We start from the raw sequence: 27053 nt of genomic DNA, 5'->3' as shown, positions 1-27053 counted from the left end.
TGTAACCCTGGACCCAGCTTCCTGGGACTCTGGATGGGCCACATGTTGAAGGTTACACCACCCAGCCAAGCTTTCTCTGCTTGTCTGATCTAATTTCCAATTCAATGGCCCCGGTGAAAGGCGGGAACCCCCGGTGGCGTAGTGGTTAAGTGCTACAGCTGCTAACCAAAGGGTCGGCAGTTTGAATCCACCAGGTTCTCCGTGGAAACTCTATGGGGGCAGTTCTACTCTGTCCTATAGGGTCGCTATGAGTCGGAATAGACTTGACGGCACTGGGTTTGGTTTGGTTTTTTGGGTGTGAAAGGCAGGTTGAAAGTAAGATCCTAGACATTAGGTGGTGCTATAATGAACTGAGAAGATGGGAGGATGACTGACAGTTTAGTCTTAATACCTTTCCTTAAAAAAAAAAAGCAACTGAAAATGCCTTATAGTCACTAACCTGCTCATTCTCCAAGTACCAATTAGAAAAAAGAACAGGAAGATGAATGGCAACTTTCTTTTTCTTTCCTAATATGTTAAATGTGGAATGGTAGAACAAACATGGGTACAAGGAAGGGAGTTCTAACTACCAGAGCAGACACCATGTAGCATCTCCTCTGAGCTGGCCTCCCTGGCTCCAGTCTGTGCTCTATACACCTGCCAGGACTATGGCCCTCAAATGCTACTGCATTTTAACACCTCCAGTAATGGACTGCTAACCAGTCTACTCTGTCTCAAGATACCTCTGTTAGAAAACTCTTCTTTATTCTGAGCCTCAATGAATGTTAGCTATCAATGGTTTTTCTTCTGTATCCCACTTCTAACTCATACTGAGCTTATGGTCAACTAACAATTCCTAAGTCTCTTTGAAACATGCTACCTAGAAGCTGCATTTCATTGTTCTTGACCTGTTGACTTCTTAGACACAACTGCAAAACTTTACATTTGTTCCTGTTACATTTCATTTTTTTACAGTCCCTTGCTTCAGCTTGTGGGTGATCTTTTCAGCGCTGTAACATCACCAAAGATTCTCCCTGGCACATGCTGTCAAAGCCTACCATTTATAAGCAGGGTAAGTTGATAACAGAAGGGGTGGTAGCAATGTGGAAGTAGAAGTTGCTGACATAATGAGTACTTCTGTTCCATTAGGTCCATTTTCTGTCCCCTTTGCCTTCCTCTCTCATTTGAGGGCATCAGAAAAAAGCCTTAAGACACTTTCTGGGAGGCAAAGCACAGACCAACACTGTCCAGTATGACAGACACTAGCTACATCTAATTAGGATTAAACAAAATAAAAAAACTTAGCTCCTTGGTTGCACTAGCTACATTTTCCAGTGCTCAACAGCTATATGTGCTCAGTGACTACTATACTGGACAGCATAGAAATAAAACATTTACATCATTACAGAATGTTCTATTAAACAAGGCTTGCATGAGAATACTCATTACCTCCAGCTGACTCCAAGAACTATACCCACTCATGGATTTATCACTTCCCATGTGCCATACGGTCCAAATTTCCCATTTAAAAAAAATTTTTTTTACTATGCTTTAAGTGAAAGTTTACAAATCAAGTCAGTCTCTCACACAAAAACCCATATACACCTTGCTACATACTCCCAATTGCTCTCCCCCTAATGAGACAGTCCACTCCCTCCCTCCACTCTGTCATTTCTTGTCCACTTAGCCAGCTTCTAACCAGTTCCACCCTCTCATCTCCTCTCCAGACAGGAGAGGCCAAACATAGTCTCAAGTGTCAACCTGATCCAAGAAGCTCACTCCTCACCAGCATCCCTCTCCATCCCATTGTGCAGTCCAATCCCTGTCTGAAGAGTTGGCTTCGGGAATGGTTCCTGTCCTGGGCCAATAGAAGGTCTGGGGGCCATGACCACTGATGTACTTCAACTCTGAGTCGAACCATTAAGTCTGGTCTTTTTATAAGAATTTGGGGTTTGCATCCCACTGCTCTCCTGCTCTCTCAGGGGTTCTCTGTTGTGTTCCCTGTCAGGGCAGTCATCAGCTGTAGCCAGGCACCATCTAGTTCTTCTGGTCTCAGGATGATGTAGTCTCTGATTTATGTAGCCCTTTCTTTCTCTTGGGCTCCTAATTACTTTGTTTCCTTGGTGTTCTTCATTCTCCGTTGGTCCAGGTGGGTTGAGACCAACTTGTGCATCTTAGACGGCCACTTGCTAGTGTCTAAGACTGCAGACGCCACTCTCCAAAGTGGGATGCAGAATGTTTTCTTAATAGATTTTATTATGCCGATTGACTTAGATGTCCCCTGAAACCACGGTCCCCAAACCCCCACGCCTGCTACGCTGCCCTTTGAAGAATTCAGTTTATTCAGGAAACTTCTTTCCTTTTGATTTAGTCCAGTTGTGCTAACCTCGCCCGTATTGTGTGTTGTCTTTCCCTTCACCTAAAGTAGTTGCTTTTTTTTTAAATAGTTCTTATCTACTATCTAACTAGTGAATACCTCTCTCCCACCCTCCCTTCTCGTAATCATCAAAGAATATTTTCTTCTCTGTTTCAACTATTTCTTGAGTTCTTATAATACTGGTCTTACACAATATTTGTCCTTTTGCAACTGACTAATTTCACTCACCATAATGCCTTCCAGATACCTCCATGTTATGAAATGTTTAAAAGATTCATCACTGTACTTTATTGATCCGTAGTATTCCACTGTGTGAATATATCTTAATTTATTTATCCATTCATCCGTTGATGGGCACCTTGGCTGCTTCCATCTTTTTGCTATTGTAAACAGTGCTGCAATGAACATGGGTATGCATATATCTATTTGTGTAAAGGCTCTTATTTCTCTAGGATATATTCCAAGGAGTGGGATTGCTGGATCGTATGGTAGTTCTATTTCTAGCTTTTTAAGGAAGCACCAAATCGATTTCCAAAGTGGTTGTACATTTTACATTCCCACCAGCAGTGTATAAATATTCCAGTCTCTCCACAACCTCTCCGACATTCATTACTTTGTGTTTTTCGGATTAATGCCAGCATTGTAGGAGTGAGATGGAATCTCATTGTAGTTTTGATTTGCATTTCTCTAATGGCTAATGATCGTGAGCATTTTCTCATGTATCTGTTAGATACCTGAATGTCTTCTTTAGTGAAGTGTCTGTTCATATCTTTTACCCATTTTTTAATTGGGTTGTTTTTTGTAGTTGAGTTTTTGCAGTATCATGTAGATTTTACGGCACTGGGTTCTGTTGGTTTTTTTTTTTTTTAATGTCGATTTTAGAGATCAGGCACTGTTCAGAAATGTCATAGCTAAAAACTTTTTCCCAGTGTTTAGGTAATCTTTTTTACTCTTTTGGTGAAGTCTTTGGACGACCATAGGTGTTTGACTTTTAGAAGTGCCCAGTTATCTGCTTTCTCTTCTGCATTGTTAGTAATGTTTTGTAAACTGTTTATGCCATGTATTAAGGCACCTAACATTGTCTCTATTTTTTCTTCCATGATCTTTGTTTTAGATTTTATATTTAGGCCTTTGATCCATTTTGAGTTCGTTTTTGTGCACGGTGTGTGAGGTATGGGTCTTGTTTCATTTTTTGCAGATGGATATCCAGTGACACCAGCATCATTTGTTGAAAAGACTGCCTTCCCCATTTAACTGATTTTGGGCCTTTGTCAAATATCAACTGCTCATATGTGGATGGATTTATGTCTGGATTCTCAATTCTATTCCATTGGTCTATGTATCCGTTGTTTTACAGTACCAGGCTCTTCTGACTACTGTGGTAGTATAATAGGTTCTAAAATCAAGTACAGTGAGGCCTACCATTTTGTTCTTCTTTTTCAGTAATGCTTTGCTTATCTGGGGCCTCTTTCCCTTCCATATGAAGTTGGTGATCTGTTTTTCCATCTCATTAAAGAATGTCGCTGGAATTTGGATCGGAATTGCATTGAATCTATAGATCGCTTTTGGTAGAATAGACATTTTTATAATGTTAAGTCTTCCTATCCATGAGCAAGGAATGTTTTTCCACTTACGTAGGTCTCTTTTGGTCTCTTGCAGAAGTGTTTTGTAGTTTTCTTTGTATAAGTCTTTTACATCTCCGGTAAGATTTATTCCCAAGTATTTTATCTTCTTGAGGGCTACTGTAAATGGTATTGATTTGGTGATTTCCTGTTCAATGTTCTTTTTGTTGGTGTAGTGGAATCCAACTGATTTTTGTATGTTTATCATGTATCTTGATTCTCTGCTGAACTCTTCTATTAGTTTCAGTAGTTTTCCTGAGGATTCTTTAGGGTTTTCTGTGTATAAGATCATTTCATCTGCAAATAGAGATACTTTTACTTCTTCCTTGCCAACATGGATACCCTTCATTTCTTTGTCTAGCCTAATTGCTCTGGCTAGGACTTCCAGCACAATGTTGAATAAGAGTGGTGATAAAGGGCGTCATTGGCTGGTTCCTGATTTCAAGGGGAATGCTTTCAGGCTCTCTCCATTTAGGTTGATGTTGGCTATTGGCTTTCTATAAATGCCATTTATTATGTTGAGGAATTCTTCTTCTGCTCCTATTTTGTGAAAAGTTTTTTTTTTTATCATGAATGGGTGTTGAACTTTGTCAAATGCTGATTCTGCATCAATTCATAAAATCATGTGATTCTTGTCTTTTGTTTTATTTATATGTTGGATTACATTAATTGTTTTTCTAACGTTGAATCATCCCTGTATACCTGGTATGAATCCTACTTGGTCATGGTGAATTATTTTTTTGTTATGTTGTTGAATTCTATTGACTAGAATTTTGTTGAGGATTTTTGCATCTAAGTTCATGAGGGATACATGTTGGTAATTTTCTTTTTTTTGTGTTGTCTTTACCTGGTTTTGGTATCAGGGAGATGGTGGCTTCAAAGAATCATTTTGGGAGTATTCCGTCCTTTCTTATGCTCTGAAATACCTTTAGTAGTAGTGGTGTTAACTCTTCTCTGAAAGTTTGGTAGAACTCTGCAGTGAAGCTGTCCAGGTCAGGGCTTTTTCTGTTGGGAGTTTTTTGATTACCTTTTCAATCTCTTCTTTTGTTATGGGTCTATTTAATCGTTCTACCTTTGTTGGTGTTAGTTTAGGTAATTAGTGTGTTTCTAGGGATTCATCCATTTCTTCTGGGTTTTCAAATTTGTTAGAGTACAATTTTTCATAGTAATCTGATATGATTCTTTTAATTTCCGTTGGATCTGTTGTAATATCGCCCCTCTCATTTCTTATTCGGATTATTTGCTTCCTCTCTTCTTTTTCTTTAGTCAGTTTTCCTAGTGGTATATCAATTTTGTTGACTTTTTCAAAGAACCAGCTTTAGGTCTTGTTAATTCTTTCAATTGTTTTCTATTTCATTTACTTATGCTCTAATTTTTATTATTTGTTTTCTTGTGGTGCCTGAGGGTTTCTTTTGTTAGTCTTTCTATTTGTTCAAGTTGTAGGGATAATTCTTTGATTTTGGCCCTTTCCTTTTTTTTTTGGATGTGTGCATTTATTGATATAAATTGGTCTCTGAGCACTGCTTTCACTGTGTCCCAAAGGTTCTGATAGGAAGTGTTTTCATTCTCATTGGATTCTGTGAATTTCTTTATTCCATCCTTAATGTCTTCCATAATCCAGTCTTTTTTGTACAGGGTATTGTTCAGTTTCCAAGTGTTTTATTTCTTTGCTGTGCTTTTTCTGTTATTGATTTCTGCTTTTATGGCCTTATGATCAGAGAAGATGCTTTGTAATATTTCAATGTTTTGGATTTTGAAAACGCTTGCTTTATGACCTAATATGTGGTCTATTCTAGAGAATGTTCCATGTGCACTAGAAAAGAAAGTATACTTGGCTGCTGTTGGGTGGAGTGTTCTGTATATGTCTATGAGGTCAAGTTGTTTGATTGTGGCATTTAGATCTTCCATGTCTTTATTGAGCTTCTTTCTAGATGTCATGTCCTTACTGAAAGTGGTGTGTTGAAGCCTCCTACTATTATTGTGGAGCTGTCTATCTCACTTTTCTATGTTGATACAGTTTGTTTTATGTATATTGCAGCCCTTTCATTGGGTACATAAATATTTAATATGGTTATATCTTCTTGGCATATTGTTCCTTTAATCATTTTATAGTGTCCTTTCTTATGCTTTGTGGTGGATTTAACTTTAAAGTCTACTTTGTCAGAAATTAATATTGCCCACTCCTGCTCTTTTTTGATGTTTGCTTGATATATTTTTTCCATCTTTTAGTTTTTTTCCATCTCTAAGTCTCAGGTGTGTCTCATGTAGGCAGCATATAGATGGATCACCTGTTTTAATCCATTCTTCCACTCTCTGTCCCTTTATTGGTACATTTAGTCCATTTACATTCAGCGTAATGATGTCTTTTTTGTGTGTTGTTGACAGTTTCTTTTTCCCACTTAATTTTATTTGCTTAGTAGATTATATATTGTCCTTTCTTCATATTTGTTGTAGTTGATTTTGTTCCTGCTGAGTCTCTATTTTTTTTTTCTTGTATTCTATTTTGATGTGTAGGATAGTTTGTCTCCTTTGGGGTTACTTTATTATTTACCCTTATTTTCCTAAATTTAAACCTAACTTTTATTTCTTTGTATCTCTTTGTCTTCCTCTCCATATGTAAAATCAATGCCTACATTTCTTACTTCCTCTTCATTTCTTTAATGTTATCTTCTCTTACATAATAATGTTTTCCCTGTTTTGAGCATTTTTTATCTTGATTTATTGTTGTGATTTCTCTGTCTGGGTTGACTTCTGATTGCTCTGTCCAGTGTTCTAGTCTTGGGTTGATATCTGATATTATTGATTTTCTAACCAAAGAACTCCCTTTACTGTTTCTTGTAGTTTTGGTTTGGTTTTTATGAATTCCCTAAACTTCTGATTATCCTGAAATTTCCAAATTTCACCTTCATATTTGAGAGACAGTTTTGTTTGATATATGATTCTTGGCTGGCAATTTTTCTCCTTCAATTTTTTATATAAGTGGCCTTCTTGCCTGCATGGTTTCTGCCGAGTAGTCCGAGCTTATTCTTATTGACTCTCCTTTGTAGGTGACTTTTCGTTTATCCCTAAAACCCTAGCAGCTCTTAAAATGCTCTTTATCTTTTGTTTTGGCACATTTGATTATAATATGTCTTGTTGATTTTCTTTTAAAATCTACCTTATGTGGAGTTCGATGAGCATCTTGGATAGGTATCTTCTCATCCTTCATGATATCAGGGAAGTTTTCTGCCAACAAATCTACAATTTTCTCTGTATTCTCTTTTATCCCTCCCTGTTCTGGTATTCCAATCACTTGTAGGTTATTCCTCTTGATAGAGTCCCACATGATTCTTAAGGTTTCTTCTTTTTTCTTTTAAATTCTTTTATCTGATTTTTCTTCACATATATTGGTGCCAAGTGCTTTATCTTCAAGTTCAGAAATTCTGCCTTTTACTTGCTCAATTCTGCTCCTCTGACTTTCTATTGAGTTGTCTACTTCTGCAATTTTATTGTTCATCTTCTGAATTTCTGATTGCTGTCTGTCTATGGATTCTTCCACCTTATTAAATTTTTCATTATGTTCCTGAAAAATCTTTTTAATTTCCTCAACTGCTTTATCCGTGTGTTCCTTGGCTTGTTCTGTGTATTGCCTGATCTCCTCATGATGTGTTGAAGTGTTCTGTATATTAATCTTGTTTTTGCCTCTGGTAAGTCCAGGAAGACACTTTCTTCTAGAAGATCCCTTGATTATTTCTTTTGAGAGCTTGTTGAGGTGATCATGCTGTTGTTTTATGTGACTTGCTATTGACTCTTGTCTCCAAGCCATCTATAAGTTATTGTATTATTTTCTTTTATGTTTACTTACTGTGTCATAGTTTCTTGCTTTGTTCTGTTTTGGTATGCTCAAATGGGTTGCTTGAGTGAGCTAGCTTGATTATTTTTACCTTTGGAGCTGTGACATCCTGTCCCTAGATGGGTAGAGCTGGTATCAGGTATATCAGTCTAGGAGTCCATTCACTCTTCATGTATGAATTCAGCTCATGTGTCCAGGTAGCTGATCATCAAGTGTGTGGTACAGGCTCTGTCCTACAGTCTTAGACGGGCAGGGGTGATTGGTGTAGGTACTGGTATCTGGTTGCAGCAGGGGGTCACGCTGTGAACAAGGCAGTGGGCTGAGAACCTTCCCCCAAGTGTCTCTGAGGAAAGCGTGTCCCTCTTCCCTAGAGCCTACAGGTGGGTGGGTTCTGCAGGCGGATCATGCACACCCAATGTTTTTGTTTGTATGGACTGGGAGTTACCAGTTATCCTCAGACCCCTCTTGCAGTTGGCTGGGTGACCTGAGTGGAGCCACCAGTCCTTAGGCCCCTGATGTGGGTAGGTGAAGACCCTGTTTCATAGGCAATGCTATGTCAAACATCAAACACCCACCTCTCCAGTGCACAGCTGAAACAGCTGTGGTGTGCCAAAAAGGGCCTATTCTCCTGAAATAGGCCCACACAGGTCCATGCAGAGGGGATGGGTACGCAAAGTCCACAGACTGTTTATGCCTGGATAGGAGCCGCTTCCATCCTGAGCTCCCCTGGTTAGTGGAGCTGGCAAATTATCTTTTCCCCCAATTGCAAATTTATTCCTTCTCCGAGGTCGGGAGGATGGCTCTAGGCACTCAACAGGGCCTATCTCAGGCTCAGGGAAATCAGCTGCTGAAGCTGACTTGGGGGCGGGGATGCGGTAAAATATATGCAAGTACTTAGCTTTGTCAAGAGAGCAGTTCTTCTCCGGTTCCAGAGGTGGGAGTAGGCTGTGTTGCTGGCCACTACTCCCTGAGGAAATTGCAGCTGAACACTAGTACCAGCCTGCCGCAGCTGCTCCCAGGAATGGTGCCTGAGGGCTCCTGGCGACTCAGGTCAGGTAACTCCTCTCTACTTCTGAACTGTCTCTTCCTCCCCCGTCCCTCAGTTCATTTCCTAACCTTGCCTTTGATGTTCAGGGCTCCTCGCTTGTCAGAAATATACTCGTTTCACTTGTTTTCTTGGGTCTTTGATCTAAGAGGGATTGCCGGAAGCATCTGTCTATTCCACCATCTTGGCCCTGCCCCCCACCTTTGCCAGTTTTGGTGCAAATGGTTAAGCCTCAAATACTAACTGAAAGGTTGGTTGTTTGAACCACCCAGAGGCACCTCAGAAGAAAGGCCTGGTAATTTGCTTCTAAAAGGTCACAGCCTTGAAAACCCTAAAGAACACATGGGGTTGCCATGAATCAGAATCGACTTGAAGGTATTTGTTGTTGTTTTTTTTTTTTTTTATCTTTCTCACAATGGCTATGGGGAAATGCCCCAATATCTAACCTACGCCACTGGCCTTAGGAATGGGTGAGTGAAGAGAATAGATGTAGTCTAGCCTGAACCCTGGTCAGAGCTCCTGGGGCCCTTAGCTGAGGCCTCAGTCTAGCCTCCTGATGGAGAGGGTGACAAAACCAAGATTTTCTGGTTTTATATTTGTCAGCTAACTTCTCTCTTGTATACAATCTTCCTTCTTGTCAGCTTAAGGAAAGGAGGGGAGGGAGCAAGTCACCCTTTTGTAAGCAAAGGCAGTAATATTCTCCATTTATCACTTTCCATTTAATCTTTCCCCTCAGAGGCCACTCTTAACTGCCTGCATTTCAAACCTTCCTATCTGAATACCTATCTGACTAAACCTCCAAGCTGGCAGCAACCTCTAATTGCCTTCCAATCCCAAGCTACTCCTGATGTGCACAGCAGGAACTGTCATCTTGATGTAGCTTTCTGGAGCCTGACAAAAGAAGTGGCCTATGGCCTGGGGGAGTACTGGACCCAGTAGGTCCCCCTAAAGGAGCACAGGAATGGATGTAGCCTGTCACTGCCTAAATCACTATCTTGGCACTCTGGAGTGCAAGGGATGGGAAGTGAGGATGGACCCAGAGAGCAAAAGGGCCTTAAAGCAAGGGTTCCAAGGTGAAGGAGCACAGGAATGGCAAATTCCAGGCAGATGTGCTATCTTGCCTACTCCCACCAAACCAAAACAGGTTGCTTTGGGCTAAGAAACTAATGCAGCTTTGGGCTGTGCTTTGAAAATGGTCCTTCTGGGCTCTTCAAATCAATTATGCAACATACAATTTACCTAGTAAACATCACCAGTTTATAAATCTGTTTTTAGAGCCTCCTGCTAGATTTCATGGAATGGATACTCAGCAATAGGAGGGTAAGGAGCTATAATATTAAAAATTTTGAGAATTATTCTTTGAGTATACAGGTTTTAAAACCATTGGTCTGATGGTTGCTCAACTGAGATTCAGGTACAATAGTGGATGCTTCTGGTCACTTAGCACCATGCAATGTAACTGTAGAGGTCATTTAAGCTCATTATGTCACAGGCTGGGAGAACTAGAAGAGATTTTCTGGACTAGCTAGTGTAATGGCTGACAAACCTCCATGGGCATGAAAATCACCTGGAGAACTGTTTAAAAAGCTAGATTCCCATCCAGGCGACTGTGCTTTATATCCCTGCTTTTCCACACACTTGCTCTGTGTCTTTTTCCCCTTCTAGGCCTCTGTCTTTTCAGTGACAGAATGCGGAAATCTGACCACAAGATCTTCTTTTAAGGGCTTTTACAGTCTAGGTTTCCATAAATATGTTGCTATTTTTAGTTTTCAAATCTCTCAACTTTGGTGGAGGTTTTTCAATGTGCTATTGGCCCCCAGAAGACTGAGGGCTCAGTTCTGGAAATGGGCTATATTAAGTTTGTACGAGTGAGATTTAATCATGTCTAATGAGTTTTTTTTTTAATGAGTATCCCACCACTCTTTGGCTAGTAAACTGCCTCAGAGAATCCTCCTTTGCATGGTCCTGCTCCACCTGCCTTTCTCACAGCCAATAGGACATGGAAGGCAAAGCTGTTTAGATAAAAGGAGAGTCCAATGCTACCATATTTGGGTTCAAATCTGAAATCTGTTCAGGGGTCCAGAACCACCAAAGTACATGATCCATGATTTGTAAAAAAAGCAGCATCAACTCAAAAATGAACCAAGGAACTGGCCTAGAAGCTGGACATAAACCAAACCCATGGCCTTTATACATATAGGCCTGGATGTCAGCATCAAGGAAACCAGGCAATGGAGAAAAATGAAAGTAGACAACATTCCTAATAAGGATCAGGCAGAAAGCTTAGTGAATCTGAGCAAAGGCCTTCTTTCTTCTTTTTTGTTGGAGTGATCAATCTGAGAAAGAGAGCTGAAAGCTGGGCCAACAAGTCTAGGGTCGGGAATTTAACACCAATTAGAGGCAGAATAGTTACGTAACTCACTAGCAACAGGCCTGGGGCTTTAGACCATGAGGTAAGGCATGTGAAGGGAGGGAGTGGTTCATTATCGGCCATCACCATTGTTAGAGATACCTCCTAGCATGTACCTTACTTGTAAGAGACGAGGGGTATCATTTCCATTCAGAGAGAAATAATCTCCTTGGGCCTTTTTGGATTGTTTCTTTTTCAGATATCTATCTTCAGGGGAATTCTTGAGTCTATTTGTCCCCAGCCAGGCTCTGGGTCTAAGAAAAAGACACAGGTGGGGTGGGGCAGAACAAAACCAAACCCATTGCCATCAAGTCAATTCCATTCACAGTGATCCTACAGGGCTGAGTAGAACTGCCCTATAGGGTTTCCTAGGAGCGGCTGGTGGATTCAAACTGCCAACCTTTTGGTTAGCAGCCGAGCTTTTAACCACTGTGCCACCAGGGCTCCAGAGCTGGGTAGAAGAGGATGAAAAAGACCAACAAAGACCAGGGGTATATCCTTGCAGAAAGTCAGTACAATGTGGGTAGGGTGGTATCAGGATATCTTAATCTATCAAGCAGAATGGAATATACAGTTGAATACTTGTTTCATCTGGGTTGATTGACTCAGTTGAGCTCAGAGCTAAGGACTAGGCTATAAGCTCCTTGAAGGCAGGACCTAAGTTGTACAATAATAATGATGCATATTGATTTTTTATGCATACTGATTTACGACTTTACAAGCAACTCTTACAAGCATGTATCATCATCCCATCTTGCAGACAAGCCAAAAGAAGCTCAAAAAAGACATACATTATCAATAAGGACCAAAATATAGAAGAGGTTTCCTCCCTTCTTCCTCCCTCCCTTAATCCTCTACCTGTGGTCCTGGGCAGTATACTTGAGAAGCTCAGCCAGCTGTAAGGGATACTTGCAGATCTTCTGCACTGGAGTCAACAGGAAGCCATCAATAGCAATGTCGATCATCTGTTGCAAGAGACGACAGGCCTCAAAGAAGTGCTGGTAACGGCTGTCTTTCATCAGCTTGGAAAGCTCCATGCAGGCATCCAGGTGGTTATTACAGTACTCAGAGTATATCCAGAATCCATCTTGCTGTGAGCAGGGGAGAAAGGGGAAGAAAGGAAAAGGCTACTGAGGGCCCCAAAAGAAGTCTTACAGAAATGGAAAAAGAGACCCTGCTCTTTGATATTAATATTAAAATAATAATGATATCAATCATCCCAATTTTACCCATAATTTAAAAATAAAAATACCAAAAGGAATTATTTGGGAACTAGACAGACTAGTTGTAAAGTTCATGTAGAAAAAATAAATAGGAATACCACAGAAATTCTGACAAAAGAAGAGTAATGAGGGGAGACTGGCCCTAACGATAGTAAAACACACTATGGTGATAAAAAACTGTAGTACTAAATCATAAAAAGAAGTAGATCAGAGATTCCACTTCTGGCAATGGCAGATTAAGTTGTCCTAGATAAACCCTACCACTGAATACAGCCAGAAAAGCTGGACAAAATACACACTTTCCTCACTTATTGACATGGTTAGGTTCCAAAGACCAGGTTGTTATGTGAAAATTGGTGTTATGAGAAAATGGAGGATGACCACATCAGATCACAAAATAGAGGATGACTACATCATTACATTACCAGCCATGCCCTCCCCCTGTGAGATATTTTCTTAACCATGCTGTGCTAATATTTTTACAGTAACATGTGAAAGAGGACTGGTTTGGTGGTGTTTTGTGAAGGTGCCTCATGGGGGGAGGGCACGGCTGGCAAACAAATGCAGAAGGTATGGGTTATTTGTGAGAACATATGGTACTCTCACCTCACACCTCAACATTTTTTACTGCCAGACATATGCCGTTAACGTGCAAAATAGTCAAATAGTAGATTTTTTTACTATTGTAAAAGCAAAATGTCAGATAACGAGATAGTCAATAAGTGAGGAATAGATGTATAATGAACAACCGTTTGAAGGAATCACATCATCTAAAGCCTCAAATTATCTCCTTTGGAAATACACCTTGAAGTATTTAGGGGTAAAGAGGTCATGATTTATGCAAAATACAAATGGCTGAGGAAAAAAAGTGCACGTGCGTGTGCACACGTGTACGTGTAAATATATAGAGAGAGAAAAAGGGAGGAAGAAGGAGAGAGGAAAAAGAGAGCACACTTAAATGATAAAGCAAAAAGAGTGAAATGTTAACAATAGGTGAATCTGAGTAAAGGGAATATGAATATTTTTTGTACTGTTCTTATTCTTCAACTTTTCTGTAAGTTTGAAATTATTTCCAAGTTCTAAAAAATCTCTACAATTTTTCTTATACATTTTTTCAGAGTACAATAAAAAATAATGTGATGCATGTGAGAAAAAACACCCTAAAATTAAACTCCTTGGGGCATTTGACATGACTAAAAGGAGGCCTCCCCTGGAACTGAACTCAAACCCCATTCTGGAAAGCTTGCACTACTCTAAGAAGTTAATCTTTGTGCAGACTTAATCATGCAGCCAACGGAATGTTTTTCTCCACAGCTAGGCTACAGAATGTCAAATGCACATCATGCGAAGCCAGGAGAAGGAAGTATATCGAAACCCTTTGTGTAAGATATTCTCAGAACTTTCCCCTAAGCAAATTAATTTTACTCTCTGTTCTCACAGAATCCATCATGTATTCATCTTGTGACTGCCTTGTGACCCCCTTGCAAGCACACATGTCACAAAGTAGTAACTAATCAACAAAGCACAAATATACTCTTTAAACCAATCTTGTTAAAATCCGTTTCCAGATATCCCACCCTCAACTACCTTACCTCACCAAGAACCAATCAGATTGTTGTTAGCTTGTTTCCAAGGAGCTTCAAAACAAACAGCGCATCTGCAGCTTGAACCCAAGGTGCCTTGAAACAAACAGCTTAACTACCAATCCAGAATGCCCACATACCCCTGATAACCCAATCCCAGACAAGCCCATGCTTCAAGTAATCCTGCTTTATACTGATCTAAGTTTGTAACTTCCAACTAAAATAGTGTTCCTAAAGTTCCTTGTTCTCACTCTAGAACTGAACTCAAATCCCATTCTGGAAAGCCTGCTCTACACTAAGAAGTTAATCTTTGTACAGGCTTAATCATGCAGCTTCACTACCTTGGAGCTCTGACTTGTACTTTGTGGGAGTCAGTGTTTTCCCTGGCTCAAGCTGTCTCTACCTTCAATAAATCTCTTTTTTTTTTTTTAACTTTAACAGAGTACAAGTTTTTACTTTTAGACAGACGGAAATATGAGACATGAACAAAACCTAAGAGAAACAACCAACTAATCAGTTGTTGTTGAGCCAACCCTGACTCATGGAGACCACACATGTGTCAGAGTAGAACTGTGCTCCGTAGGGTTTTCAATGGCTGGTTTTTGGGGAGCAGATCACCACAGCTTTCTTCCGAAGTGCCTCTGGGTGGTCTCAAACCTCCCACATTTTCATTAGCAGCCAAGCGCATTAACTGTTTGCACTACCCAGGGATTCCAGAGAAACAAGAGGCAGTAGAAGTTGATAAACAAAAAATAAAGATGAAGTTATTACACATGGACTTAAAAAACTGTGATAAAAAAGAAATAGATAAGCCATACAGATAAAAAAAAATAGAAAAACATATATCTAACAAAAGACTTGCATCAATTATATAAAAATAAATCCTTGAACTGAATAAACTAAAGATGAACAACTTAATTAAAAAAAAAAAGTAGGGACATCCTGGAAGATGTTGGCATGAACATGTCTATACTTCCTTTCCCGCACACTATCACCAAGTAAAACAATGAAAACATCAGTAGAAACAGCTCTGTAAGATCACTAAGAAGTAATCAGAGAGTTATAGCAACTAGACAAAATGCTAAATCAAGAAAAAGGTAACTTTTAAATGGTAGGAAAAATTGCTCTTTATACTCTCAGTAGTGACGGCTGTGGCAGTGGCCACTGTGACAACAGCAGCAGAATGTGAACAATGCGGTCACACGTAAGGGGCAATTCCCTGTCTCTGAAGTGGGCAAAATAGACTTTGCTTTTGCTGGCAAACTATAGTGTGTGTACGTTATGATCTGGCTGGGGGCTGCCTGATGGACTGAAGAGGGTTAGCCTTGCTGTTTAGCCAGCCTCTGAGTTCCTACAGGTTAGGGGAGCAGCAAACAATGCCTGTAGATTGTGCTATCCTTAATCACCTGGGAGTAATTAGTATGGCAAGCATAAAACAGACTTCTAAGGGCCTAAGTAGAAGTGTTGGTGTGAGAATTTCTTGCAGAATTTAGCCCTTTTCAAAAACATGGTGTATATGTGAAAATAAGGAAACTACACACATGCACAGGGCAAAACACACGTGCACCAAATACCTAACAACATCCTATGCTTTCGCCTTGGGCTGATCCCTAACAACAGATCAAAGTTGGGAGAGGTGTTTTCATTTGTTTATGGCTGTTGCTTTGTTTCATGATCTGTTTTTTTGTTGTTGTTTTCAATTTTCCTTCTCCCCCCCCCTTTTTTTTTTTTACTGGAGAACAAGAAAATCTCTTTCAAAACACTAGCTGGGCACAGACTAGGAAACAGAGTCCATGGTGTCCACAAATGTCCAGGAGGACAGTCATTGTGAAAATAGAGGAGGTAATTGAGCAGATGTCGGACATATATATTCCAAACACCAAATCTGCAAACCCTGGAGAAGGGGAAAAATCTGAGACTCAGAGTTAACACATGATAATATTCAAATGTCACAATTTGAACAAAAAATAATGAGGCATACAAAGAAACAACAAAAGGATGACCCATTCACTTTCAAGCTATTTGTGTTCTTGAGTCCAGTGTGTCTCTTGTAAACAGCATATAGTTGGATCTTGTTTTTTGTTTATTTTATTGCCACTCTCTGGTTTGGAGCATTCAGTCCATTTACATTCACTGTAATTACTGATAAGAAAGAACTTACTTCTATTTCTGTTGTTTTTTGTGTGTCTTAAAACTTCCTTGTCTATGTCCTCTAATACTGCCAGCTTTTGTGTTTTGTTGCTTTTTTTTTCTAGTAAGCCACTTTGATTCCCTTCTCTTTTCCTTTTGTGCATATTTTCAAGATATTTTCCTAGTGGTTACCATGAATATTACATTTAACATCTTGCATTTATAAGATTCTAGGATGAGTTGATACCCATTTGGCCCTTGCTTACCACTTCCTCTCCATCTCTGTAATAGTTTCATCTTCCTCCCTATTTAATTAGGATTTGAAAGGTCCAGACCTCAGTTGTCAACTTTCGGTTTCTCCTAAACACAACAGAGAACATGCAGTGATCAATCTGTTCACCACGGGCTGCAGCCACTCAGGAGAGACATTGGACACTAATCAATTTTTCTATGAGGGGGTGCAGTCCTCTGTCTCCTGTTATCTCTCCCTCCCTGCTCTGTTTCTACAACCACATTTTGAGTCAGAAAACCCAAACCCAATGAGCCCCCATAGGGCCAGATGTGCTTCTCATATTTTGCCTGAGGCTTCCTTCCCTGCTCTGTTGTTGTTGTTGTTCTTAGGTGCCGTCGAGTCAGTTCTGACCCATAGTGGCCCTATGTACTACAGAATGAAACACTGCCTGGTCCTGTGCCATCCTCACAATCCTTGTTATGCTTGAGCCCATTGTTGCAGCCACTGTGTCAATCCATCTTGTTGAGGGTCTTCCTTTTTTTCACTGACCCTCTACTTTACCAAGCATAATGTCCTTCTCCAGGGACTGATCTCTCCTGACAACATATCCAAAGTATGTAAAACGTAGTCTTGCCGTCCTTGCTTCTAAGCAGTATTCTGGTTGTACAGTTCCCAAGACAGATTTGTTCATTCTTTTGGCAGTCCATGGTATAGTCCATATTATTCTCCAACTCCACAATTCAAAGGCATCAATTCTTCTTCGGTCTTCCTTATTCATTGTCCAGCTTTCCCATGCATTTGAGGTCATTGAAAATACCATGGCTTGGGTCAGGCGCACCTTAGTCTTCAAGGTGACATCTTTGCTTTTCAACACTTTAGAGAGGTCTTTCACAGCAGATTTGCCCAAAGCTATGCATCTTTTGATTTCTTGACTGTTGCTTCTATGGGTGTTGATTGTGGACCCAAGTAAAATGAAATCGTTGACAACTTCATTCTTTTCTCCGCTTATCATGATGTTGCTTATTGGTCCAGTTGTGAGGATTTTTGTTTTATTTATGTTGAGGTGTAATCCATACTGAAGGCTGTGCTCTTTAATCTTCATTAGTAAGTGCTTCAAGTCCTCTTCACTTTCAGCAGGCAAGGTTGTGTCATCTGCATAACACAGGTTGCTAATGAGTCTTCTTACAATACTGATGCCTGTGCTTCTTCATATAGTCCAGCTTCTCAGATTATTTGCTCAGCATACAGATTGAATAAAAAAAAAATATGGTGAAAAGATACAACCCTAACACATGCCTTTCCTGACTTTAAACCACAGTATCCCTTTGTTCTTTTTGAAAAACTGCCTCTTGATCTATGTAAAGGTTCCTCATGAGCACAATTAAGTGTTCTGGAATTCCTATTCTTTGCAATGTTATCCATAATTTGTTATGATCCGCACAGTTGAATGCCTTTGCATAGTCAATAAAACACAGGTAAACATATTTCTGGTATCCTCTGCTTTCAGCCAGGATCTATCTAACATCAGCAATGATATCCCTCGTTCCAGATCCTCTTCTGAATTCAGCCTGAATTTCTGGCATTTCCCTGTCAATATACTGCAGCAGCTGCTTTTGAATGATCTTCAGCAAAATTTTACTTGCGTGTGATATTAATGATATTATTCAATAATTTCGGCATTCGGTTGGATCACCTTTCTTGGGAATAGGCACAAATATGGATTTCGTCCAGTCGGGATTGGTCGTGACCAGGTAGCTTTCTTCCAAATTCCTTGGCATAGATGAGTGAGCATTTCCAGCACTGCATCCGTTTGTTGAAACATCTCAATTGATATTCCGTCAATTCCTGGAGACTTGCGTTTCGCCAATGCTTTCGGTGCATCTTGAACTTCTTCCGTCAGTACCATCAGTTCCTGATCATACGGTACCTCTTGAAATGGTTGAACGTCAACCAATTGCTTTTGGTATAAAAACTCTGTGTATTCCTTCCATCTTCTTTTGATGCTTCCTGCATTGTTTAATGTTTTCCCCATAGAATCCTTCACTACTGCACCTGAAGGTTTGAATTTTTTCTTCAGTTCTTTCAGCTTGAGAGATGCCAAGTGTATTTTTCCCTTTTGGTTTTCTATCTCCAGCTCTTTGCACATGTCATTATAATATTTTACTTTGTTTTCTCGAGCCACCCTTTGAAATCTTCTGTTCAGTTCTTCTACTTCATCTTTTCTTCATTTTGCTTTAGCTACTCGATATTCAAGAGCAAGTTTCAGAGTCTCTTCTAACATCTCTGAGTTGGCATTCAGGGGAAACACAGACAGACTTTCCCCCATATCAGGATAAGGAGGGGCTGGCATTCCTCAGATTGACCTCTGAGAAACCTATCTTGTTGATTTCAGAGCCCTAGCATCCCTGTGTTGGTTTGGTGAGTAGTCTCCACTTAAGTGACCCACCTTCTAGCTCCACTACAGGGGACCTTCTGTAGCAATCTGTATTTGCCTAGCAGGCAACAGTTACAGGGTAGAAGAGGGGCTGGCATGCCGTGAATGGACTCTAGGGAGGTCTGCCTAGTTGATTTCAGATCCCCAGCAGTAGTATGTTGACTGTAGTGGCAGGCTCCACTCAAGGGGTCTGCTACCTAGCTCACAGTAACCTCAGTTAGCAGTTCCCGGTGCTGACCAGAAGGTGGGCAGACAGTCCTGAACTGACACACAGGAGATCTGTCCTTTTGATTTCAGGTGACTGAGCTATGAGCTGTCCACTGCGTGCAGGCAGGCAGATTGCTGACTGTGGGAGTAGACACCACTGCAGGGGGGGCCTTCTGGAGAAATTCACAGTAGCCTGGCAGCTAATATTTACCTGGTGGTGTAGGGGTGGCACCTTTGGAATGGACTTTCAGGGAAGTCTACCTTATTTATTTCAGAGCCACAGCAGCAGTATGTTGGCTGTGGTAGCAAGTTTCACTTAAGGTGCCCCCTTTCTAGCTCAAAGCAGCCCCAGCCAGCAATCCTCAGTGTTGATCAAAAGGAGGTAGACAGATGTGAACTGACCCCCAAGGGGATCTGTCCTGTTGATTTTGATGGCCTAAACTGTGGGGTATCCATTGCACAGGCAGGCAGAGTGCTGGCTGTGGGTGTATGCACCACTATAGGGGGCCTTCTCTAGCAATCTGCAGCAGCCTGACAGCTCACAGTTACCAAGTGGGGGAGGGGCTGGCATGCTTCAAATGGACCCCAGGAAGGTCTGCCATGTTGACTTTAGGGCAGAAGCTTGGAGTCCTGTTTCTTTGCACAGGCAAGGGGTATGGAGGCTGGGGAAGCAAGCTCCTTTACTGGCCTTGCTTCCAAAGTTCACAGCAGGTGGCGGCCTGCGTTGCTGGGGTGAGGGGAAGGGACAGTGGTGTTTGTACTGCATGCGACTCATCATTGAATCGTTCACTCTTGCCCATCTGTAGTTCCTGTTGCTATCATCTGGTCCCCAATTCTGCATCCCTCAAGACTGAGCACCATTTTCTTTCTGTATTCATTAGTGTATTCATAGGAGAGGGTCAGAATGATCATCTGTTTGCGCCATCATCTTTCCAGAATCTCCCAACACACCTTCATGATAAACACACTCAAGAAACTAGGAGTAAATGGGAAATTCCTCAATATGATAAAGGCCATTTATGAAAAACCCACAGCTATCATCATACTCAATGGTTGAAGACTAAAAGCTTTCCCCGTAATATCAGGAAAAAGATCAGGATGCTGCCTTTCACAACTGTTATTTAACATTTTATTTGAATTTCTAGCCAGGGCAATTAGGCAAGAAAAAAAAGTATAGGTATACAAATTGTAAAAGAAGAAGTAAAACTAACTCTATTTGCAGATGACATGATCCTATATATAGAAAATCCCAAATTTAATTCACAGGAAATCTAATAGGCGAATTCAGTAAAGTTGCAGGGTAGAAGGCCAACATACAAAAATCAGTTGTGTTTCTATATACCAAAAATGAACAATCTGAAAAAGAAGTTAATGAATGAATTCCATTTAAAATAGCCATCTAAAATAATAAAATATTTAGGGATAAATTTAACCACAAAGGTGAAAGACTTAATCACTGAAAACCATAAAACATTGCTGAAAGTAACTAAAGAAGATCCAGCTAACCTGAAAGACATCCCCTGCTTATGGTGTGGAAGACTGAATATTGTTAAGATGGCAATACTACCCAAAATGATCTATAGATTTGACATAATCCCAATCAAAGTCCAACAGCCTTTTTTTGCAGAAATGGAAAAGCCAGTTCTCAAATTCATATGGAATTGCAAGCAGTTCCAAACAGCCAAAGCAAACTTGATAAAGAAGAACAATAGGAGGAGTCACACTCTCTGATTTAAAAATATATTTTGAAGGCAAAACAACCAAACCAGTCTGGTACTTGTATAACGACAGACGTACAGACCATTGGAATAAAATGGAGTGTCAAGAAATAAACCCATACATCTATGGCTAAATGATTTTTGACAAAGGTACTAAGAAAATCTAATGGGGAAAGACTAGTCTCCTCAATAAGTGGTGCTGGGACAATTGGATCTCCACAAGCAAAAGAATGAAGTTTGACCCATACCTCACACCACATACAAAAAATAACTCAAAATGGATTGTTAACCTAAATATAAGAATTAAAACTAAAAAACGCTTCAGAGAAAACATAGGGGTATTGCCTTAAGACCTAGTTTTTGACAATGGAGTTTTAGTTGTGTCACCAAAATCACAAAAGACAAAATAAATAAACTGGGCTTCACCAATATTAAAAAATCAAAGAAGAGAGGCAGAGCCAAGATGGCGGAATAGACAGATGCTTCCTGCAAGCCCTCTTAACAACAAAGACCTGAAAAAACAAGTGAAACGAGTATATTTATGTTAAGCTAGGAGCTTAAAACATGAATAGAGAGGCAGGGGAAGAAAGAGTTCAGCAGTAGAGAGGAGTTACTGGACCTGAATCGCAGGGAGCCTTCAGGCACCACTCCCATAGTGGTGGTGGCGGGCTGGTACTAGTATTTGGCCGCAGTTTGCTACTCACACTTCCGGAACCAGAGAAGAACAGCGCTCTCTGCTAAACCTAAGTACTTGTATATATTTTACCGTGCCCTCCCACCCCCAAGCCGGCTTCAGCAGCTGAACTCCTTGTGCCTGAGATAGACACTGTTGAGTGCCTAGGGCCATCCTCCCAGCCTTGGAGAAGGAAAGAATTTGCAACTGGGGGAAAAGATAATTTTCCAGCTCCACTAACCAGGAGAGCTCAGGACAGAAGCGGCTCCTGTCCAGGCATGAAAGGACTGTGGACTTTGAGTACCTTTCCCCTCTGCATGGACCTATGTGGGCCTATTTCAGGAAAATAGGACCTTGTTCAGAGACTCCAACCACTTCAGCTGTGCAGGGGAGAGCTGGGTGTTTGACATTTGACGTTGCTTTGCCTTAATTAACAGAGTCCTCACTTATCCACATCAGGGGTCTAAGGACTGTAGCTCCACTCAGGTAACTAAGCCACCCGTGACAAGGGTCCAAGGATGACTGGTACCTCCCAGTCCGTACAACCAAAAATATTGGGTGCCCATGGTCCATCTGCAGAACCCACCAACCTGCATGCTCAAGGGAACAGAGACGTGCTCTCCTCAGAGACACTCGGGGGTCAGTTCTCAGCCCCCTATCTTGCTCAGAGCGTGACCCCCTGCTGCAACCAGATACCAGTATGTACTGGTACATACACCAATCACCCGTGCCCCTCTAAGACTGTAGGACAAAGACTGTTCCACATACTTGATGATCAGCTACCTGGATACCTGAGCTGAATTCATACAAGAAAAGAGAATGGGCTCCTAGACTGACATACCTGATAACAGCTGTAGCCATCTGCGGACAGGATGTCAGAACTCCAAAGGTGAAAATAATCGAGCTAGCTCACTCAAGTAACCCATCTGGGCATATTAAAACAGAACAAAACAAGAAGCTATGACACAGTAAGCAAACATAAACTAATACAATAACTTATAGATGGCTCGGAGACAACAGTCAATATCAAGTCACATAAAGAAACAGACCATGATCACATCAACAAGCTCTCAAAACAAAGAATCCAGGGATCTTCTAGATGAGAGTGCATTCCTGGAATTACCAGAGCCAGAATACAAAAGTTTAATATACAGAACCCCTCAAGACATCAGGAAGGAAATGACGCGATATGCAGAACAAGCCAAGGAACACAAACATAAAGCAATTGAAGAAATTAGAAAGATCATTGTGGAACATAATGAAAAATTTAATAAGTGGAAAAAACCCATGGATAAACATCAATCAGAAATTCAGAAGATTAACAATAAAATTACAGAAGTAGACAACTCAATAGAATGAGGAGCAGAATTGAGCAAGTAGAAGCCAAAATTTCTGAATTTGAAGGTAAATCACTTGGCACTAATATATTTGAAGAAAAATCAGATAAAAGAATTAAAAAAAAATGAAGAAAGCTTAAGAATCATGTGGCACTCTATCAAGAGAAATAACCTATGAGTGATTGCAGTAACAGAACAGGGAGGGATGACAGAAAATACAAAGAGAATTGTTGAAGACTTGTTGGCATAAAATTTCCCTGATATCGTTAAAGATGAGAAGATATCTATCCAAGATGCTCACTGAACTCCACATAAGGTAGATGTTAAAAGAAAGTCACCAAGACATATTATAATCAAACATGCCAAAACCAAAAATAAAGAATTTTAAGAGCAGCTAGGGATAAACGAAAAGTCACAAACAAAGGAGGCCCAAAAAGAATAAACTAGGACTACTTGGCAAAAACCATGCAGGCAAGAAAGCAATGGGATGACTTATATAAAAAATTGAAGGAAAAAGCTTGCCATCCAGCAAAACTGTCTCATAAATATGAAGGTGAAATTAGGACATTTCCAGATAAACACAAGCTTCGGGAATTCATAAAAACGAAACCAAAACTACAAGAAATACTAGAGGGAATTCTTTGGTTAGGAAATCAATAATATCAGGTATCAACCCAAGACTAGAACGCTGGGCAGAGCAATCAGAAGTCAATCCAGACAGGGAAATAAAAAAAAAAAAACAAAGCAAGATTAAAAAAAAAAAAAGCTCAAAACAGGCTAACAGCGATGTTAAACATAAAAGAAGACAATATTAAAACAAAAAAGAGGGACTAAGAAATGTAATCATACATCTTCCACAAGGAGAGGAAGATATGGCGATACAAAGAAATAAAAATTAGGTTTAAATTTAGAAAAATAGAGTAAATAATACGGTACCCACAAAGGAGACAAACTATCCTACTCATCAAAATAAAATACAAGAAAAAATTACTCAGCAGAAACAAAATCAACAACAATGAATATGAGGAAAGGACAATATATCATCTACACTCCACATAAAATAAAGTGCGAAAAGAAACTATCAACAACACACAAAAAAAGACATCAAAATGATAGCACTAAATTCATACCTATTCAAAATTATGCTGAATGTAAACAGACTAAATGTACGAATAAACAGACAGAGAGTGGCAGAATGGATTAAAAAACAAGATCCGTCTATACGCTGCCTACAAGAGACAAACCTTAGACTCAGAGACACAAACTAAAACTCAAAGGATGGAAAAAAATACATCAAGTAAAAAAAACAATCAAAAAGAGCAGAGTGGCAATATTAATTTCTGACAAAAGACACTCTAAGTTAAATCCATGATACAGGATAAGGAAGGACACTATATAATGACTAAAGTGACAATATACCAAGAGGATATTACCTTATTAAATATTTATGCACCCAATGACAGGGCTGCAAGATACATAAAACAAACTCTATCAGCATAGAAAACTGAGATAGACAGCTCCACAATAATAGTACGAGACTTCAAGACACCACTTTAAGTAAGGACAGGACATTCAGAAAGAAGCTCAATGAAGACACGGAAGACCTAAATGCCACGATCAACCAACGTGACCTCATAGACATATACAGAACACTCCACCCAACAGCAACCAAGTCTACTTTCTTTTCTAGTGCACATGGAACATTCTCTAGAATAGACCACATATTCGGTCATAAAGAAGCCTTAGCAGAATCCAAAACACTGGAATATTACAAGGCATCTTCTCTGACCATAAGGCTATAAAAGTGGAAATCAAAACAGAAGAAGCAGGGAAAAGAAATCAAACACTTGGAAACTGAACAATACCCTGCTCAAAAAAGACTGGATTATAGAAGATATAAAGGATGGAATAAAGAAACTCATAGAATCCAATGAGAATGAAAACACTTCCTATCAGAACCTTTGGAACACAGCGAAAGCATGCTCAGAGGTCAATTTATATCAATAAATGCACACATCCAAAAAGAAGAAAGGGCCAAAATCAAAGAGTTATCCCTACACCTTGAACAAATAGAAAGAGAGCAACAAAGGAAACACTCAGGCACAAGAAGAAAACAAAAAAAAAAGTTAGAGCAGAACTAAATGAAATAGAAAACAGAAAAACAATTGAAAGAATTAACAAGACCAAAAGCTGTTTTTTTGAAAAAACCAACAAAATTATATAAACCATTGGCCAAACTGAAAAAAGAAAAACAGGAGAGGAAGCAAATAACCAGAATAAGAAACGAGATGGGGGATACTGAAACAGACCCACCTAAAATTAAAAGAATTATATCAGATTACTATCAAAAATTGCACTCTAACAAATTTGAAAACCTGGAAGAAATGGATGAATTCCTAGAAACACACTACACAAACAGAGGTAGAACAATTAAATAGACCCATAACAAAAGAAGAGATTGAAGAGGTAATCAAAAAACTCCCAACAAAAAAAAACTCTGGCCTGGACGACTTCACTGCAGACTTCTACCAAACTTTCAGAGAAGAGTTAACACCACTACTACTAAAGGTATTTCAGAGCATAGAAAACATGGAATACTACCAAACTCATTCTATGAAGCCACCATATACCTGATACCAAGACTAGGTAAAGACACATCAAAAAAGGAAAATTAGAGACCTATATCCCTCATGAACTTAGATACAGAAATACTCAACAAAATTCTAACCAATAGAATTCAACAACATATGAAAACAATAATATACCATGACCAAGAGAAATTCATACCAGGTATGCAGGGATGGTTCAACACTGGAAAAACAATTAATGTAATCAATCATATAAATAAAACAAAAGAATTACATGATTTTATCGATTAATGCAGAAAAGGGATTTGACAAAGTTCAACAAGCATTTATGATAAAAACTCTCAGCAAAATAGGAATAGAAGGAAAATCCCTCAACATAATAAAGGGCATTTATACAAAGCCAACAGCCAACATCACCCTAAATGGAGAGAGTGTGAAAGCATTCCCCTTGAGATCGGGAACCAGATGAGGATGCCCTTTATCACCACTCTTATTCAACATTGTGCTGGAGATCCTAGCCAGAGCAATTAGGCTAGATAAAGAAATAAAGGGCATCCAGATTGGAAAGGAAGAAGTAAAATTATCTCTACTTGCAGACAACATGATCTTATACACAGAAAACCCTATGGAATCCTCAAGAAAACTACTGAAACTAATAGAAGAGTTCAGCAGAGTATCTGGATACAAGATAAACATACAAAAATCGGTTGGATTCCTCTACTCCAACAAAAAGAACATCGAAGAGGAAATCACCAAATCAATAACAATTAAAGTAGTCCCCAAGAAGATAAAATACTTGGGAATAAATCTTACCAGCGACGTAAAAGGCTTGTACAAAGAAAACTAGAATACACTGCTGCAAGAAACGAAAAGAGACTTACATAAGTGGAAAAACATACCCTGCTCATGGATAGGAAGACTAAAGATTATAAAAATGTCTTTTCTACCAAAAGTGGTCTATACATTTAATGCAATTCCAATCCAAATTCCAATGGCATTGTTTTAATGAGATGGAGAAACAAATCACCAACTTCATATGGAAGGGAAAGAGCTCCGGATAAGTAAGGCATTACTGAAAAAGAAGAACAAAGCGGGAGGACTTTACCTCATTTCCGAACCTATTTTACCGCCACAGTAGTCAAAACAGCCTGGTACTGGTACAACAACAGATACATAGGCCAATGGAACAGAATTGAGAATCCAGACATAAATCCATCCACATATGAGCAGTTGATATTTGACAAAGGCCCCAAAACAGTTAAATGGGGAAAAGACAGTCTTTTTAACAAATGGTGCTGGCATAAGTGAATATCCATCTGCAAAAAAATGAAACAAGACCCATACCTCACTCCATGCACAAAAGCAAGCTCAAAATGGATCAAAGACCTAAATATAAAATCTAAAACGATAAAGATCATGGAAGAAAAAAATTGGGAAAATGTTAGGAGCCCTAATACATGGCATAAACAGTATACTAAACATTACTAACAATGCAGACGAAAAATTAGATAACTGGGAGCTCCTAAAAATCAAGCACCTATGCTCATCCAAAGACTTCACCAAAAGAGTAAGAAGATCACCTACAGACTGGGAAAAAGTTTTTAGCTATGACATTTCCGATTAGCATCTGATCTCTAAAATCTACATGATACAGCAAAAACTC

At 39.7% G+C, this 27053-nt stretch overlaps 1 protein-coding gene across 18 annotated transcripts in view; it reads right to left on the bottom strand.

Annotated features, from left to right (window-relative positions):
* ARHGEF9 (Cdc42 guanine nucleotide exchange factor 9) overlaps positions 1 to 27053 on the bottom strand; it is a 179599-nt gene that overhangs the window by 38553 nt on the left and 113993 nt on the right. For all 18 annotated transcript variants that reach the window (XM_064278391.1, XM_064278390.1, XM_064278384.1 and 15 more), the window contains one exon: positions 12124 to 12356. In XM_064278391.1, coding sequence (XP_064134461.1) covers positions 12124 to 12356 — 233 coding nt within the window. The remainder of the gene's footprint in view (positions 1 to 12123; positions 12357 to 27053) is intronic.

This window comes from Loxodonta africana, chromosome X (genome assembly GCF_030014295.1).
Source record: "Loxodonta africana isolate mLoxAfr1 chromosome X, mLoxAfr1.hap2, whole genome shotgun sequence".
In the NCBI taxonomy this organism is placed as follows: Eukaryota; Metazoa; Chordata; class Mammalia; order Proboscidea; family Elephantidae; genus Loxodonta; species Loxodonta africana.
This window is presented reverse-complemented; position numbering and strand designations above follow the sequence as displayed.